General features: G+C 36.8%; 2 protein-coding genes across 2 annotated transcripts; one reads left to right on the plus strand and one right to left on the minus strand.

The window, feature by feature from the left end:
- Window positions 1-660: 660 nt before the first annotated feature.
- Window positions 661-5196, minus strand: shisa3 (shisa family member 3). Its single transcript, XM_055179115.2, has 2 exons — window positions 3901-5196; window positions 661-2268 (listed from the first exon to the last, which is right to left on the minus strand). Exons 1-2 carry the CDS (start codon window positions 4172-4174, stop codon window positions 1670-1672), a joined length of 873 nt encoding a protein of 290 aa, XP_055035090.2. The 5' UTR covers window positions 4175-5196; the 3' UTR covers window positions 661-1669.
- Window positions 5197-5490: 294 nt separating this feature from the next.
- LOC129422816 (BEN domain-containing protein 4) lies at window positions 5491-18603 on the plus strand. The gene is made up of 5 exons (XM_055178952.2): window positions 5491-6437; window positions 10743-11306; window positions 13356-13447; window positions 13799-14039; window positions 16343-18603. Exons 1-5 carry the CDS (start codon window positions 5990-5992, stop codon window positions 16582-16584), a joined length of 1587 nt encoding a protein of 528 aa, XP_055034927.1. The 5' UTR covers window positions 5491-5989; the 3' UTR covers window positions 16585-18603.
- The last annotated feature ends 200 nt before the right edge of the window (window positions 18604-18803 follow it).

Raw genomic sequence — 18803 nt, forward strand, 5'->3', positions numbered from 1 at the left:
ATATCATCCTACATAATATAAAGAACGTTCTGTGAAAATATTTTAATATTGACTAAGTAAGGCCATCAATTATATAAATTAAATTTTGCTCAATTAGATTTAGACTGCATTTCAGTATCACATTTTTCTCACTGGCAGTGATTTGTGCTTTCAGAATGGACATACAAATACAAACTTTTTTCGAGTTACATTGTGCCTGGTTAGGACACTGGGAAACTGGTCATCGTGTGTGGCGTGAAACAGGATGTAGACTGTGATGTCGATCTAAACAGGAAAAGGCGGCAATACGCCAGAATGCATTTGAATTAATAGCATCATCTTTATATTAATCTTATATCACTTTACTGTTATATTGGTTAGTGATTTACTGTTATATTGGTTATCTTTTACACATTGTAATAATGGCAGTTTGGGGATTCTTGAGGCAAATATATCCAAAATATACATATACATATTCAAAAATCCATATGAAAACAAAGAATTAGTCCATAGGTTAAAATAACTTTCCCCATACTGAGCAACAGGATTTTGAAACATGATTTATTTTTACACTGTAAAAAGTTGGATCAACTTAAAAAAAACTACTTTAATTGATCATTTAAGTTTTTTACTTAAACATGCACGTTTAATTTTTTAGGTGTTACCAATTAAAGTAATTTTTTAATTGGTTTAACATTTACTTTTTAGGCCTAAGTCAAGTGATTTAAATGTTTTAATCTGCCACAAATATACTTTTTCATTCTTTAATACACCAAAAACTGTTGTTGTAATGGAGTAATTATACAAAAGAACCAAATGTGAAAGATAAAAATAGGTTTAATTTACCTTGAAAACACTGTTGGTTAGAGAATTTAATACTTAGTTAAAGGTCTCCTCTGGCCCACATGATGTAATTCCAACATTTATAAACACACAGCCCTTTACAAAACTTCGCCCATCAAATATAACAAATACAAACTCTTTAACCAATGTAATCTGAAACTGAGTCAATAATGGCTTTCAAATTGTTACACAAAATTTAAACAAGCTTTGTTCCTCAAACATTTAATATCGAAACACTTATAGCGATAGCTGTGCATGTAATTCATTTGAAGTTATGTACAGAATGTGAAGTGGCTCACTGTAGATGTTCAATAAACAACAAGGACGTTCTGCGTTCCGTGTTCTTTCAAAATAATCTTTGTCCCAATCTATGAGAAAATACAAACAAGTATTCCTAGAAATTCCCCATTTATATATGGCACTATTTCTGTGCCCTACCCCTAAAATGGGGCTGAGATTGTCAAGTTTACTATTCTTTATTGTGTATTGATGCTCCAGCAAGTCACATAAGACCAGTATTTCTCAACATAAGAAGTCTTTATCATGTACACAGATCAAAAGTGCATAAGAAATATGATGAATAGTAGGCATAGGTGCTTTGAAGTAGGCATCCAGGACTTGTATGTCTGTCAGATTCATTATTTGCTCTCCTGTAAATCCACACCTTGTGCTCCACTATCATACGCACCCACACCACTCTCTTAAATTCCAGATGCAGTCTCACAAGTGCCAATCTTGCTTGCTGAAAGATGTATTATGGCCTGTAATACGAGTCTACAACAACACCATTGTGCACGACTGGCTCTTTGGTGTCTACCTCCATTTTTAAGCACCAACCAGCCCCAGGTCAGCTCTGGCCGAAGTCAGCAAAGCTCTTGTTCCCAGTAAAAGGTTCCTGAGACAGAGGAAAGAAGTACTGTTGGGACAGGAGATACCCTGAGCTCTGCGCTGGGTGTAGGCTCTGGTGGTGCAGGTGCAACTGACCGTGACTGTGTGGGTGCTGGAGAGAGTTATTGCCCTGCATGCCCTGTTGGGAGTTGTAGGGTGGCGGAGGGGGTGGGGGAAGCAGGGGTTGGGTCGGAGCCACCGATACTGGAGTCGAGGCTGAGGAAGATGAGACCACCAGGAGCTGTTGCTGCTGAGAACACTGCCCCAGCGCATCGACCCGGCCCAGGGAGAAACGACGGACGGAGCTCCCGCACCCCACTGAACTGGAGCTAGTGGTGGCTGTGCTGGACTGCCGCGATGGTGTCCGTAGGCTGGGCGGGGCCGTGGTGAGGATCATGGGAATGGTTTCGCCCTGACTGCGGAGCGAGAAGCGGATTGGCTGCTGAGTGGGCTGTTTGGGTCGCAGGCATGTGCAGCAATACACGGCCACCAGGGAACCGACAACTACGAACGCCACAAAGATGGAGCCCACCATTAGAAAGGGCACATAGATGGGCTCTGTCAAAGAGAAGTGTGGTTAGAAACACTTGAGAAAATGTAAAGCATGTAATGTGAGGCTACTTATAGTGGCTAAATTAATTTTGCAACATTTCTCTTTAAATTGATAATATGATTGATGCTTTTATAGTTACTGCAATAAAAGGATTGTCAGATATTAGTCAATATGTATTCAAATACACCAAGAACATAACATTTAGTAATGTTAAAGCTAAAATAAAAAGTGGCTATTTTTTCTTATGCAGATTATTTTTATTAGGTTGCAGTAAGCCTACATGTATCAGGATTACATTTTTTTATACCTAAATTAGGATTTTTTACATAATTAATGCACTTTAACAGGAAACACTATTTGCTGTTTTCTTCACTGACTAAATATGGTCCCTATGTGGTACCCGATTTAAAAACACACCTTTGCACCTAAAGAGTTGATATTTGTACCTCAGAGGTACATATTGTATACCAAATGTATACATATTTGTACTTAATGGGACATAATTAGATTTTAAAGGGTGACTGCTTGGGGCCATGTTTTTACTGACAGTGTTGAGACTTAAATCTTTTGAATGGTGGCAGCTTCAGATAGTTAAAACATATTTTGGCAGAGAAACTAGATGATGTAGTTATGTTATTGTTAGGGCAGGTGATCAGGTGACCAGCAAATAAATTATTTCAGGGCCAAAAAAATTTGGCTTATATATTACATTTAATGAATAATGTAATAAGATGTTTCAAAGGAGAATGAAAAATAAATTATGTGATACGCAAAATGATTGTGGAATTTGTTTAGAAACGTTTTGCTTTGGAAAGGGATAATTCACTTCAAAATGAAAATTCTGTCATCATTTACTCATCCTCATGTTGTTTTAAACCTGTATGAACACAAAAGAAGATATTTTGTGAAATGATGGTAAACACACAGCAGATAGTGACCATTGAAACAATTAATAGTAGTCTATGAGACAGTAAAAACAATGTTTGGTGTTGCTAATTAGCATAAATATTAAGATTTAAATGAATTCAACATAGTCTAATCTGTTTTCTCTTAAGGAATGTGTATTCGGCTGAAGTAAATCTGTCAGGCATCTAAACAGGTGCGACTGAAATTTGATATTCTTAAATCCAGACTGTTTGTAGATAGCCTAAATAAAACATTTTGTGCACTATTCTCTTTCAAGACCTTAAAAAACGGTCCCATTAAACATAATCCTATTGTGACATGCTGTACTATTATTTGGCTATAATGTCATTAAAAGTAATTCAGTCCGTAGTCATTATGGTTTAATTTAATATAATTTAATGTTGCCCAGTTGTGCACTACACAAGCAGCCTATTTACTGATAAACAGATTACAGTGTGTACTGTGTTATATTATATATTGCTCTTTGTGTTTCAGTTTTACAAATAATGACAATAGGAATGCATATTAATGTTTTCAAAAAAAGAAATGTTTGCCAAAAATCCCTCTGACAGATTATCAGGAACAACGTATTTTCTTACTTTAGGCTATACAGCTTACTCATATCATAAACATCAACTAAACTAAGCTGTTTATTTAGCATCTTTGATTTTTTAATTAAATTTTTATTACTAATTGGTCCTGTAAACATGAGTTAAAATGTTGTGTCTTACGGGCAGCATATTGAGTGTTATTCTCCACTTCTCTGTCATTCGTGCACGTTCCCTGATCCAGGCGCGCATCCACGGCCGCGCAGCAGTAGCGCAGCGCGCAGCTCCCACAGCATACAGTCGCATCCAAAGTATCAAAATCCTCCGGACACTGAAAACCATCGTGGTAATTCCCACTGGTGTCCAGCCAGCCGTGGCAGTACTCACCCCGGGCATCAGATATCTGCAGATTCCACGTCAGATACCCCAATAAGAGGCAGTTCAATAAGCGCACCATACCGGCGAGATGCTGCAGATGGGATGGCCAGATCTTAAAACAAAGTGCGCTCCTAAAACTTAGACAAGCTTTAACCGATGTAGCAGGGATGTGGAAAAGTAATCCATTAACACATACGATTTAATTCAGTCATGATAAACGAGATCTGAGTTAAATCCAAATATTGATGTCCAAATCCGATATGTGAAGTCCAAAAATGAGATGAATGAGTCATCCAGTGCAGGTCTAAACTTAAAGTGTCACTTCCAAAACTCCAAGAATGTAGGCTATCCGCAGTTTATCCGCTCTGACATTTTAGTCTCGTATTAAATGTTTTTGATAAATGTTATTTGTAAAAAAAAATAAACATTACTAGGTTTAAATTGTTACACTTGTCGGAAAAAGGTAAAAACTCATAAGTTGTGAGTTCGCGACTGGTGATGTATTGACTGACCACAGAGCTCGTGCATCTGCTCTGAGTGCACTTCTCAAATGTGCTGCACGTCTATAGACGCTCAGCCCCGTTTCTATGGCGCGCACGCTGTTGTCTGGCTGGACGTGCGCATTCATGTTGGTGGTCACATCACGTCTGTTGCCCGGGGGACGCAAGATGGGCAGCAATATTTTATCCTCATCTGACTGTTGCTCTTTAACTAATCATACAAATTAAACATCTGCAAGAAATGCTTATTTTCTAATTTGGCCTGCTTGTGCTTTTTTACTTTTTAATTTCCGTTTTCCAATTTGATTAAACTGATTTATTGTATTTTAATAAGGCATTAAAAATGAATCAGCCTAAAATGTGGTTTTCACGTTCGGATAGTGTGTTATATCAGTCAGTTAAGAAATTAAAAATCAGTAACAAATGGCTTCTGTCAAATTCGTGTTATGATGGCGCCCTCTTCTGGCCCTTTTGCTTTTTGTAAAGCGAGCGCACCACTGGCTTGTGCGCTTACAGGTACATTGTTAGCTACGAATGAATACATCTGAAAATGGTTGAATTAGTAATTTCTTAATAAATAAGGGAGAAAAAGGTTGTCATGATGAAGAAAATAATCGATGGTAAACTTACTACATCGGTTTTATGTCTTGGTTTAATAATTATAGTTTAGTACATTTTAGTATTGCAGCCGCCTATTTTTTCTATGTTTGTTGTTTTATGTTTTGTATGTCTAACACTGTGAATGTGGAGCTCTGACACTAACATTATAGCCGACAGTTTTCCACATGCATGGGAATTTACTGTAAACTGTTTTGAACATTTCGTTAAATACATTATGCCTAACAATTGGTGGGTTAACAAGTTAGTATTACAGAATACTATAGTAGGCCTATTTAACAACGTGTAATTAGGCTACTATAAAGCCTATTCAATATAGCTTATAGTTTACTATGATAAAAATAGGCTATTTCTGCATCTACTTCCTTTTGGCTCGGTCAAGTATATACTTTTATCCATTTCTGTATTTCCACCTCAGGATAACCAGAGATAAACAAACACGAAGAAACATGGCCATGCAAGAAAACATGGAGGGATCGCGCACACCTCATCTGACACTCCCACGGATGAGAGAAGAAGCCACACGCTCGCCGCGAGCGCGCGCCTTCGCCGCCGGTATTCCCCTGTTGGTAGAATGTAGCCAGCGCGTGCCGTTACCGCCAGGGGATTGGAGCAATGACTTGTCTGTAAAGTCACCCACCCTCTGACTATCTCACACTGAGTTACAAGTGTTTGAGACACGGAGCAAGGCGGCAAGACACGGGGATAACTGATTTAACCAGACCGGACAGACAGACACCTGAAGCGACGTGAGAAAGTCCAGTAGAGGAGAGGAGATGGACGAGGAGATGCTCCCGGCAGACGAGGGTCTCTCCGCGCCCAAAATCTGTAGACAGCAGCAGCAGCGGAGCCCGTACAGCTCTCTCAAGACCTTCCCGAGCAAACGCACGGCGGGGAGGGCGAGATATGACAGACCCACAATGGTGGACATCCCGCAGCTTGGAGACCATCACCTCAGTCAACATCAGCAGCAGCAGTATTCACAGCGCATGCCGCTTCAGCAAACCTCCCTGTCTATCAGCAGCAGTCATCAGCACCGTCTCCCATGCGAGATCAGGCCCGCCAGCAGAGTCGCGACATCCAGCGCGGCATCATCAGCGGGCAGCGCCACAGCAGCGGTATCAGCATCATTTGGCAGCCAGAGAAGAGTCGCCGGCCAGGAGTCCAGCAGATACCCGCCGGGTCGCCATCAATCTCCGGACTGCACTTATGGAATAAGCTCAGGTAACTGCACAAGTTTAACTTGGAAAGTTGTGAATTCACCACGAAGCTTAAGTAGAAAAAGTCCCGTTTTAACAACTTGGCATTTTTAAATAAAATTTCTATTTGTGTGTGTTTTAGCTTTTATTTTCATTATTAGACGAAAATATAATTTGGAGGCCCACGCCCAAATGATGCGACTCATTCAATCATTCTAGCAGATTGATCTAGACATGTTTACAGTAATTTCACAATTTTTTTTACTTTGATTAAAAACAACAACAACAGTTACATAAATTATGTGCATTTAATTGCAACTGAGAAACTAAACGTCTTATAGGCTTATTATTATAATTTTATGGGAGTATTGTTTCACATGGAGATAAAATAATCTAGATTGTCACAGACAATTATAAACACTGATAAAAGAGTAAAATGTTATAAGGATTGCAGGGATTTTATTTGACACAGTGACACCACAAAGAGTTCTCCAATTTAAGATAAGTCTTTCAAAAAACATCAGCACACTTTTATATCTTTAAAACAACAAGGTCTCAGCACATCCAACTGTTTTTCTGATTTGGTAATTTAACCATGTAAACAAGACTATATCAGGATAACCATAAAGATTTGAGATGTTTGTGTAATAAACTCTGACTCTATGTTTGCTAATAAGCATCTCATTCCACCTACACGTCTGAAAAGAACAGTTTAATATACAGATTGCTAAAGAAGAAAATTTAGTTTTTTGCTTCAGAAATGGTGCTAAATAGCACTGAAAGTGTTTTATTGGCTTGTAATCCTAGGGGAACCACTTTTAGTGCTATTTAGCACCTATCTTTAAAAGTACTAGCACCACATATGGTTCTATATAACATCATTTGACAAAAATAGGTTGTACCTATAAAGTGGTCCCCCATGATTACAAGCCAAAAAAACACTTTCAGTGCTATTTAGTGGCATTTTTAGAGTGTATCAGTAATGAGGCTAACATTGAATTTTACAAGAAAATCATAAAAGTGGCTTAATAAGGAAAATCCTAAGATCTTTTATTCAGATCTATGTACTTGCTGTGTTGTTGTCCCTACAGTAACACTGTAACACTCGCAAAAACTGTCATCCCCACCAACTAAATGTTTTAACCAAACTTGTCAACTTCAGTGGTCATTGTTTATCAAGAGTTTGTCAGAGTTTATTTCATTCAACAAAGCCTTGATCCTTGTCATCTTAAGAGGTTGAGTCATTTTCATACAAGAGTGTCAACAAACTAACTGCAAAACCACTAACTACTGTACTGTCACTTCCCGACAAGCAATTTTGCATTCTAAAGACATCTAATAGCCATCCAGCCTAGACGTCTAGACTAAAACAAGGCAAAATGTGGGCTGTCAGTGAAACTTTAATAAACGTCTAACCATAGCCCAAAAGTGAATTAAATGAATGTAATGTAATCGCTGTTGACTTTGCTTACATGATGGGATATCATACATCTCGCATGTTATTTTGGCAAAAACAACATGTAACCAAATTCCAATTTTATTTTGGTTAGAAGTGGGTTACTAATAGCCAGACTATATCGGGTCTGTAACAGCCGGTTTGCTGGGTTACTACTACTACTAACAAAAAATTTTACCTTAGTGCTTTGGGATTATTTCAGGTCAATTGATTATTTTATGTCTTGGCATGTTTATAATTTGACAAGATTTTTTGACATTCACCTGTACAGCTTGCGGGCTCCAAGCTGTTTGCTAACTATTAATTTAATTAATCAAAAATTAGTCTGAGACACTAAATCTTTCCAACAAAAGGTATCCTGATGTCTGTTTGTAAACAGTGCCTTCCAATTTCACACAGAGCCCTTTTGGTATATTATTGAATATTCATTAAAAAAAGAATGCATGGTTGACTTGGGGGGCAATTACTGAAGTACTAATGGTTTCATCTTTCTATCTCTGGAAAACGCAAGGATGCAGCTCTGAGATCAGTGCAATAATCCAAATTGCATTTAAAAGCCCCTCCAAAGGGACTGTGATTAAAACAAATGTGGCTCATAAATTTGGCTCTGCGGCACATGTTGTATTTAATGAAATTTCATGAGGCTCACTCGGCGTGGCATACGGAGAAAAATAGGAGGGAGGGAAGGAAGGAAGGAGAGAGGAAAAAGAGGAAACCAAGGAAGAAAGGAGGAGAGAGAGAGAGAGGGAAAGATAGATATCAGATAAATATCAAATCTGTCTTGCTGGGGGCAAACAGCAACACTGCGCATGTTAATAAATGGCCACATCTGCTTAAGCCTGATAGACACATCTTTGGCGACAGCAGATATTCACGGCCGCCAGTCATACGGGTGCCACAGCAACTGCCTGAGCTGATAATTGTCTGCCCTGTGTCTTTGTTTGAGGGTGGCAAATTTATAATCATCTTCCGGGAGACGCAGAATAATCTGCATTTGGGCGCGGCCAGAACGCTGTGGTGAGAGAGAGTAATTAGATGGAGGGATGATTGCTTGGTCAGTCAGTGATTTTTTTATCTTTTTGCTTCTTTTTTTTTCATTTTGAAGCATTTGGAAGATATTAATAGTGTTTATTGGAACAGTGACAGGATGTAAATGAGGTATTATTACAGTATGTGTGGCAGATGCACGGTCTCCTGGGTCTGTCCCCTAAATCTTGGAGGACCAAGCTGCTGATTTTCAGGAAAAAAATGGCAAGAGGAAGCAAGAAAAAACTAAAGACAGTTTATATTTCTAATAGTATGTATGATATTTCTAACAGTTAGTATTTCTAATAGTCTGAAATCTTTATGTGGTTTAAAGGAAAACTATTTGTGTTGCTTAGTAAATTACTCAATAATGTTTGTAACCCTGTCTGTGTAATCCAGGCCTAAATCTTATAATCTAATGATGAGTTTTGGAGCATCAATATATGATCTCATTCAATGAATTCACATTGATTTCAATCTTTGGCGTGACCTTTCTCAGTCAATGTTAAAGATGTCAAGGTTGTATTTTCACAGAATTTTCTTCTTTACATTATGTAGGAGATTTTATGTAGAAAACAGTCAATCACGAAAACAGTCCTGAGAGAGAGATTTCAAAGACTGGGTCACTCAATGTTCGAATTGTGTCAAAGAAATAAAGGGGGTCCCCTAGCTAAGCCGGGGGTGACCCCTTGTGCTTTATAGGGGGTCCCTCGATCCTTATAGGGGGTCGGTTACCACCCCAGCCCCCCTTAATTCAAACGCTGAGGTAATTGCCATTATTATGCTGCTTATTGCTTTGTTTACTTTTTAATTTTCTACCTACTTTATTGTAAAAAACAAAGGGTTATATTAGACAACGCCAGTACATGTCTCCAAATAATGGGCATTGTTAAGTGATTAGTCCATTTTCTTTAAAAAAAATCCAGATAATTTACTCACCACCACGTCTTCCAAAATGTTGATGTCTTTCTGTGTTCAGTTGAGAAGAAATTATGTTTTTTGAGGAAAACATTTAGTATTTTTCTCATTTTAATGGACTTTAATGAACCCCAATATACTTAACAGTTTTAATGCAGTTTAAAATAGCAATTTCTAAACTATCTCAAACGAGGCTTAAGGGTCTTATCTAGCAAAACGATTGTCATTTTTTGCAAGGAAAAAAATGCACTTTTAATCTTCAACTTCTTGTCTTCCTCCGGTCCTGTGACGCGCCAGCATGACCTCACGTAATACATCATCACGTCAAGAGGTCACGGATGACGTATTGAAACTACACCCCAGTGTTTACAAGTGTGGAGAAAGAGGACCGCTCAACGTTGTTGTATGTTGAATGATACTAGTTAATGTCTTTGTGTCTTTGTTATTGTTTAAAATGGTCCGCAAATGTGCGTTTCATATATGTAACACGTGACCTTTCCACGTCATTACGCAATTAGGTGAGGTCCCGCTGGCTCGTCGTCACACAGCCGGAGGAAGAAGAGAAGTTGTGGTTTAAAAGTGCATATTTTTTATTTTTCTTGCCAAAAATTACAATCATTTTGCCAGATAAGACCCTTATGCCTCGTTTGAGATCATTTAGAGTCTTCTGAAACTGCAATTTTAAACTGCATTAAAACTGTTAAGTGTTGGGGTCCATTAAAGTCCATTAAAATGAGAACAATCCTAGAATGTTTTCCTCAAAAAACATAATTTCTTCTCGACTGAACAAAGAAAGAAATCAACATTTTGAATGACATGGTGGTGAGTAAATTATCTGGATTTTTTTAGGAAAGTGTACTAATCCTTTAATACGAAAACGAATTCTATCCAATAACATCAATCTTCTGTTTGTTTGATTTCCCCTCACAGAAAACCGAATGATACTGGATGCTTTTGCTCAGCAGTGCAGTCGAGTTCTCGGTCTTCTCAACAGTAACGGACGCCTCATAGAGCCCCAACCTTCCCTCGCCCCTCCATCCTCCTCCATCTCCACTCTTATCAAACAAGAAGATAGCTGCCTGTCTACAGGAGACAGACCCAGTGTCAAGCCCAGATCAGAGGAGTCGTCCCTGGAGAACACGGGTGAGGAGACGCAACATAGGAACCAATGGAACCAACAGCAGACGTCAGCGTTCCTACGAATTTTCACAGAGTCGCTTCAGAGCTACCTGCTGTCTGGACCCCAGTCATCAGACAGCGAGCGGTGTCGTCCGGTGGATGCTGAACCAGTAGCGTCAGGCTCCCCCCGCCAGAATTTAGGTGGCTGGGCATCACCATCTCCATCAGAGTCATACGGACACCCCTCATCCACACTGCCCGAGGAAGATGAAGAGGAGGAAAGTTGTTGTCCACGCTGTATGGAGCTGGAACAGGAGGTTCTGAGTCTACAGCAGGAAAATGAGGAACTGAGACACAAACTTGACAGCATACCAGGTATTCAATTTATTTACACTTTGGAGGCAACATGTGATGATTTCAGTACTAATTTAAAGGGAACCAACGTATTTCATGTTTACATTGAATATAAAAATGATTTTTCAAAACATGTTAGCTATGATTTGAAGATCTACTGAGTAATATATACGGTGCTAATAGAACTGAAAGTGGTCCATTGGCTTATATCATAGGGGAACAACTTGAAATACTATATAGCACCTATATTTAAAGGTGCTATAGCACCACTTAGCACCATTTAAAGATAGGTGCTATATAGCACTTAAAGTGGTTCTCCTATAATGAACCAATTTTAGTGCTATTTAGTGCCATTTTTTTAAATCTTTATTTTGCTGACTTTTTTGACACCGATGTCGGTAATACTTTACTAAAGGGGGTGTTCATAAAACTGAGGAGATTTTATGTCCGTTTATGACAATTGTCATTAAGTGTCATTTGTTCGATTATGTCATTTTTAACGCAAAGATGACATTGTTTTAAATGTCTTTGTCATGACAACTTGACATAAACCAATACATCATAACTTGTCATAAATCTGTCATAAACATGACATAGCAGAATAATTATCAAACTTAAGAAACTAGCTGTATGGATTAACCTTACATTAAACTGTCATTTAAATGTCATTAAGTGTTAATACTATGTCAAATGATTTTAAATACCTACATCAAAAGATTATACTTAACTTTATGTATGTGCAGAATACATTAAAAACTGACAACTAACAGAACTTGTTCTTCCTTACACAGAGCGCTCTGAAATTGTCTGACATAGAAGAGAAAAACGAACAAAACATTTAGTTAATTTAATTTATTAATTTAATGTAATTACCTGTTTTTGCAGTGATTTTGACCCAACAGTGCATGTCTTAACCCATTATTGTACTGTTTTCTTTTAATTTTAGGGGAATCGGTCTCCAAATGCAATAAAATATAATTTTATCAATTTTAATTATTATTATTATTGGATTATTGATTTTATTTATTTCTTATTCCTTCACATGAAGGAAACTTAAAAAAACATTATGAACTGAACAATATTCATGTTATAAAACTATTTGACAGAGTAATAACACTTAATGACATTTAAATCAATGACAGATTATATTTTTACCACTGTAGTTGAGGTCAAGAAAAATATTCATGATGCTGTTATAAAACTATTTGACAGAGTATTAACACTTAATGACATTTTATTGACAAATTCAATTTGTATCACTGGTAAAAAGTGGTCAGTTATTGTTGTGTTGGTAATGTCAAGTTGTCATAACAAAGACATCTCAAACATTGTCATAACAAAGACATCTCAAACATTGTCATCTTTGGATTAAAAATGACATAATTGAACAAATGACACTTAATGACAGTTGTCAAAAAGTGCATAAAATCTCCTTCATGCTCATGGCACATATCATGTCATAATTATGAAGGTGTCAGTCTAATGAACACCCCCTCAAGTACAGTGTTACGAGAACGTCTGTATGTAGCATTCAAAACCAAAGTTTGGTTAGTGATGCCATTGTAGAAATACCCTGTTTGTGACCTTTTAATACTGTAGTCTGTGACTGAAAGTGCTCAATATTAGGTGGTTACCAGAATAAAATCACGCGACCCCCAACATGTGAGCCGCTATGTGGGGAAACCACCTTTTTGTAGAATAAAATGCCTTTTGCTTAATATAAAATATTAATAATAGTAAGTCAGCAGCACAAATACGTCCATAAAAGTTAAGAAAAATGAAAGTGTCAATAGCTTTAAACATTTTATTTAGTGGAAAGAAAATACTTTAAATGGATAGTTCACCCAAAAATCAAAAGTCTGTCATCGGTTTAATTACAAACATTCCTCAAAATATCTTCCTTTGTGTCAATCAAAACAAAGAAATACAACATGAGGATAAATGATGACCGAATATTCATTTGTGGGTGAATTATCCATTTATTAGTGTTAAAACATTTCACTTCCACTGTGCAATAAAGGTACTATTTCTCCAATCAACAATAGTTGATTTTGCCTTTTTTTGCAACAGCTCCTTGCCAGAATGTTCTGGATTTCTTTAAAACTGTTCTTCAGCACTACAACCAGTTCACGCAACCCCAACCTGATGAACAGCTAACAGAGGTAAGATATAAGAGCCTGACACAATGGTTTAAGTGCTGCTAAAACCACAAAGATGACGGTTTATGCTAAAATCTATCAATGGAACATGAAGTGAAACTGTCATTCAAATTAAGGCCTAATCTGGGGATCTGAAAATATCGCTTTCACACAGTGTTACATAAAACTATTATAATCTTTGTTATATGGTTTCAATTCACTGATATGTATATATTTGAAGGGATTTGCTGGATTTTAAAGCATAATATTTAGTGCAATGAATATATATCTTTTCAAGTATTGTCACATTACAGCGTGATTAAAGACTTTAAAATGCTTAAATCTATGGTTTTATAATCTGTCTTTTTTAAATAGGGCAATAAGCAGCTTCTGGGGAACTACCCTCTGTTTATCACCAATAAGCAGTGGGACGAGGCAGTCAATTCCTCGAAAAAAGATGGCCGACGGCTGCTGCGTTACCTAATCCGGTTTGTGTTCACGACAGATGAGCTGAAATACTCATGTGGGTTAGGGAAGAGGAAACGATCGGTACACACCGGAGAAACAGGACCGGAAAGACGACCCCTGAATCCCGTCAAAGTAACCTGTCTTAGAGGTATCAGACTAAATCTAGATTTTAAAATTATCAGGAGTTATGTGTCTTGTTTGAACCTAATAAGACCTTTGGGGTCAATCCTACCCCCAAGCCAGTTTTCTTTAGTTTAAAAACATGGTTCCCTTCATCTCAGTTAAATAAGATTTTGTGACTTTTCCAGATTATCTGTCAAGATTCATATAAATAACTGGGCTTGATTCGGTCATTCTAAAGAGGTGTAAAATTTTTTACCTAAATAGTCCCTTTGGGGGGTAAAATGACCCCAATTTAAATGAATGGGAAATGAAAAAAAAACTTTTTTTTCTTTATATTTGTAAAAAAAATCAATGCATCCAGAATAAATCTGAAAACTTTAACACAGAAAGGTAGGCCTGGTACTAGAGCACAAATGCAACGTTGAAAAGACATGCTCAATCACACACACACACACACACACAACCACACAAAGCTATGACTGCCACAGAGAGCATTTTTTACAGAATTTTGCAAAAAACAGCCACAGATGCAAAACAAAAATGTAAAATGCTTACACAGGAAGGTGTGCGCAAACACACCCATGCGCGCGCGCGCACGCACATACCCATGCACAAACACAGACTCTCTCTCTCACACACACACACACACACACACACACAAATACACAGTAAAACTTACACACAAATAAAGACACAGACACACACACAGAAAGACAAAGTCACAAACACGCACACACACACACACTTATATTCAGTGAAAAAGTTTTTGTGGCATTTTGTAAAAACAGACATTTCAAAATGCATCAAAAACTACAAAAAATTATATTCTTTGAAATAATATATAATAATGTCCTTTCTAATGTTTATATATACATAAAATGTATCACTAAAGTGGTGATGTTGAGAAGTTGGCCAGATCCAGTAAAATGAATGGGTCTCAATGGGTATCTGCTGGTCGAAATGATTTATTTCCTAAACTGTAATTATTTAATGTTTTTTTTTCTAACCAGCAGATAGCCAAATTCAACACATAACATCTAGATCAATATCTAAAAACAATTTAAATCAAATTTAGATAATTTATGTGAATTTTTCATAAACATTTGATATTTTACATGCAAGCTAATGGTGTAGTTGAGGAATTTATTGGTAAACAGGTACAAAAGTACTTCATATCTCCCAAAACACAGCATTAATGTATAGATGGGAAGTAAACAAAAAAATAATATATTACAGTATTTGTATCATTAAAAATGTATATATTTTTTCTAATCACTCTTTTCATTTCTGGGGTCATTTTTGTCCCCAAGGAACAATAACGCATACAGGAAAATAGGGGCTTATGAGGGTTAAAGGGATAGTTCACCCAAAAATGAAAATTCTGTCATAATTTACTCCCTCTCATTTTGTTACAAACCTGTATAACTTTCTTTGTTCTGATGAACACAAAGGAAGATATGCTGAGGAATGTTTGTAACAAACCAATCAAAAGCCCCATTGACCTACATAGTATTCTTATGGATGTCAATGGGGTCTCTGATCGTTTTGGTTACAAACATTCCTCAAAATATCTTCCTTTGTGTTCATCAGAACAAAGAAAGTTATACAGGTTTGTACTTCATAACAACATGAAAGTGGGTAAATTATGAAAGAATTTTCATTTTTGTGTGAACTAGCCCTTTAAATATTAACTTTCAATCCTTGAAATGTATTTGGAGAAATTAAAATGAGACTTTTGGCATACACCTCACTACTGGATAGCAAAGATCACTAATTTAGTCTTTTGGGTTGAATTCATATTTAAATTTCTGACTTTGATGCCTTGGCAAATCTGAGCACAGTTTGAGATGTCTGAGACTGAAACATGCCTGCTATTTATCTCATCGCTTTACAAAAACGACAATAAAGACATTAAAATAAAGACAATTTTGCTTTTGTGTTTCTTCAAGTTTTATTTTAAATACTTTTAGTGTAATATTTAGATAACTTATCATCACCTTAAATTGTGTCCACAAAACTTAAGTCTTAAGTAGCTCAGGTATATTTGTAGCAATAGTCAACAATACATTCTATTGGTCAAAATTATCGATTTTTCTTTTATGTACCCTGCTCAAATATTGTCCTATCCCAACAAACCATACATCAATGGAAAGCTTATTTATTACGCCTTTATGGTGTATGAATCTCAATTTTTTTTAATTACCCTTATGACTGGTTTTGTGGTCTAAGGTCACAATTATTTTTGCCTACAGTATGTCCTTGTGTTTGTGCGTTGAGTTAAATATTCTCCCTCATCCGCCTCTTTCCCTCTGCAATCCCATCTCTTAGAGTTTATCCGGATGCACTGTGCTTCTAATCCTGACTGGTGGATGCCGTCTGAGGAGCAGATAAATAAAGTCTTCAGTGATGCAGTGGGTCACGCGCGGCAGGGCCGGGCTGTAGGCACTTTCTTGGGCAACGGCGGCAGTGGAAGCAGCAGCTGTGGAAGTTTATACACAGAGAGCTACGATGGGCAAATTTCCCAAGATGAGCTTTACCTAAAGGGTTCACAGAATGGCCTGGGAGACTAAAGAAACAGCAAAAACTTAACAGTCAGCCTTTAGATCAATGGATCAAGATGGGGTGAACCCTACTGTCAATCTGGATTGGCTCATAGAGGGAAATTGCAAGACTTAGACCATGGTAAAGGTCTTTTTAGTCAATGTTTTTGTATGGATGAATGTTACTCTTATTTCTTCTAATGTGTTTTCCTGATTCAACAGTAAACATTCCAGGGAGTTCACAGCTACCCACTCATTTTGTATTATGTGTGGGACTCTTCTACGCTGTATTGCTTGACTCTGTGTTATATGTTTATTGGTCACTAGCAGATTGAATTCTGCTGGCTCGTTTTATGGTAACATGGACAATAATGGCAGTCATAGTCTCTTGGATCACATTTTTCTGATCTTTATAGATTTTTTTGGCTGTGGAAAATGTCTTCATTCCACAAAATATCAGGTTTATTATGTATTCCATTTCTTATCTCATAAATCATATGTCTCCACTGATTGTGATGAGGAGTGTGATCCATTATTGTAACATGAATGTATTCATTGTTATTTTATTTTATTGTAAATAATGAGAGCTTCCTTCAGATTCTATAGACAGCCTTTAAATTAGGTGCTAATACAATATCTAATATAAGGTTAGATTTAAAGTGCCACACCCTATTTAATCATATGATGTTGAATAATCTGTGATGTTTATAAAAACTGTGATGTTGCAAAAATCAGTTTCATGGCGGCAGGATAAAACATTGGATTATCAACTCTGCAATTTGTCCGTGACTAAAAATAAATCTGTATGTGTGTCGGAGGCCTCCTAAAGTTAATGTAGGCTATGTTGTTTTCCTGATTCGAGTTTGTCAAAACCACAAAAGTCGTTGTTTTTGTAGAATTAACCCTTTTTACTTTACTACACAAAATTCTGTTTGGCCCAAAGTTGCTCATGTGGTTTAGCTCTGTTTACTGCATAAAGACTATGAAATGCCTTAAAAAAGAGACCACTATGAATTACAAATACTGCCAATTCAGATTGTTGATAATCTCTTGGTATTCCTGCTTGTTTTTTGGTTTGAAAAAACTGATTGTTGTTCTTAAATGCCTTAGACAAATTAAGATATGCTATAGCAGAACGTCTCTGTCTATTAAAACTGTTCATGCATTCAGGTCTTTGTTAAATGTCTGGTAAAATTCAGTCAAAGGCAACAATGCATTTTCAAAGCCTTTCACGAGTTGTCTGATGATGGGGAAACCCCAGCATTTAAATCTGAGTCATCCCAAAACTGGGAGTTTCATATCTTAAGATCTGCAGCACCATGCATCTGCCATCTTTAGCCCCACTGTTTCAATAAAGCCGTGTTGTCGGTTCCGGTTTAAATGCCAGGGATTCCCGTTCATTAAACTGCTGATAAAGTGGCATAAAGTCTTCAAAAAAAAGTTGCTTTTACTTTTGAATACCAGACATATAAAAGCCTTTGTTGTAGTGATTTGTAACCTGTTGTGATTGTATATATCGATGGTGATTGGAAATTGTTAGTCTTTTAGTCTATTTAAAGAACGTGTCAACACTGTGAATCTCACCAAAAGTGATGAGACTGTTTTTTCCCATTGTTTGTTTTTCAAACAAAGATGCATTTATGTAATGTGGACACAAATGGGAAAAGACAATGAAACAAAATAAGTGATCCAGACAATGTTGTCTGTGTTGTGATTCAACACTAGCTTGTCTATTAATTCCTGACGTTGAACAATAGATGGCAGTAGACAACAATATAGCCATTTTAATGTCTCTGTGAAACCAGTTCATGAATGAAGAGGAATCATTATCATACAGTATATCCTGAGTACTGTGCTGTATACATTATCAAATTATATGCAGAAAGTACAGCATATTTTTTATGTTAAATAATTATAGCTCAATACTATAGTATACTTAAGTATTTACTAAATTGTAGTATACTGTAGTATAGTAATTACTACACTCTGGTAATACTATTGTACTGTAGTGTATTTACTAGAAAATTTATCAATTGTAGCAAATACTGTAAAATAATAATAAAATTGCTGCAACTATGCAGCTGGTTGCCAGTAACTTACTGTAGAAGATAAAGACTGAAAATGTTTCATGTTCATTTAACTTTGAACAAACTGTTGCCAGTAAATAACATAAATGTAAAATCTACAGTAAGTTACTGTTAGCTAGTTGCCAGTAATACCCAGTAATACTGTAATTTCTACAGACATTT

The sequence above is a fragment of the Misgurnus anguillicaudatus genome, chromosome 16 (assembly GCF_027580225.2).
Source record: "Misgurnus anguillicaudatus chromosome 16, ASM2758022v2, whole genome shotgun sequence".
NCBI classification, from domain to species: Eukaryota; Metazoa; Chordata; class Actinopteri; order Cypriniformes; family Cobitidae; genus Misgurnus; species Misgurnus anguillicaudatus.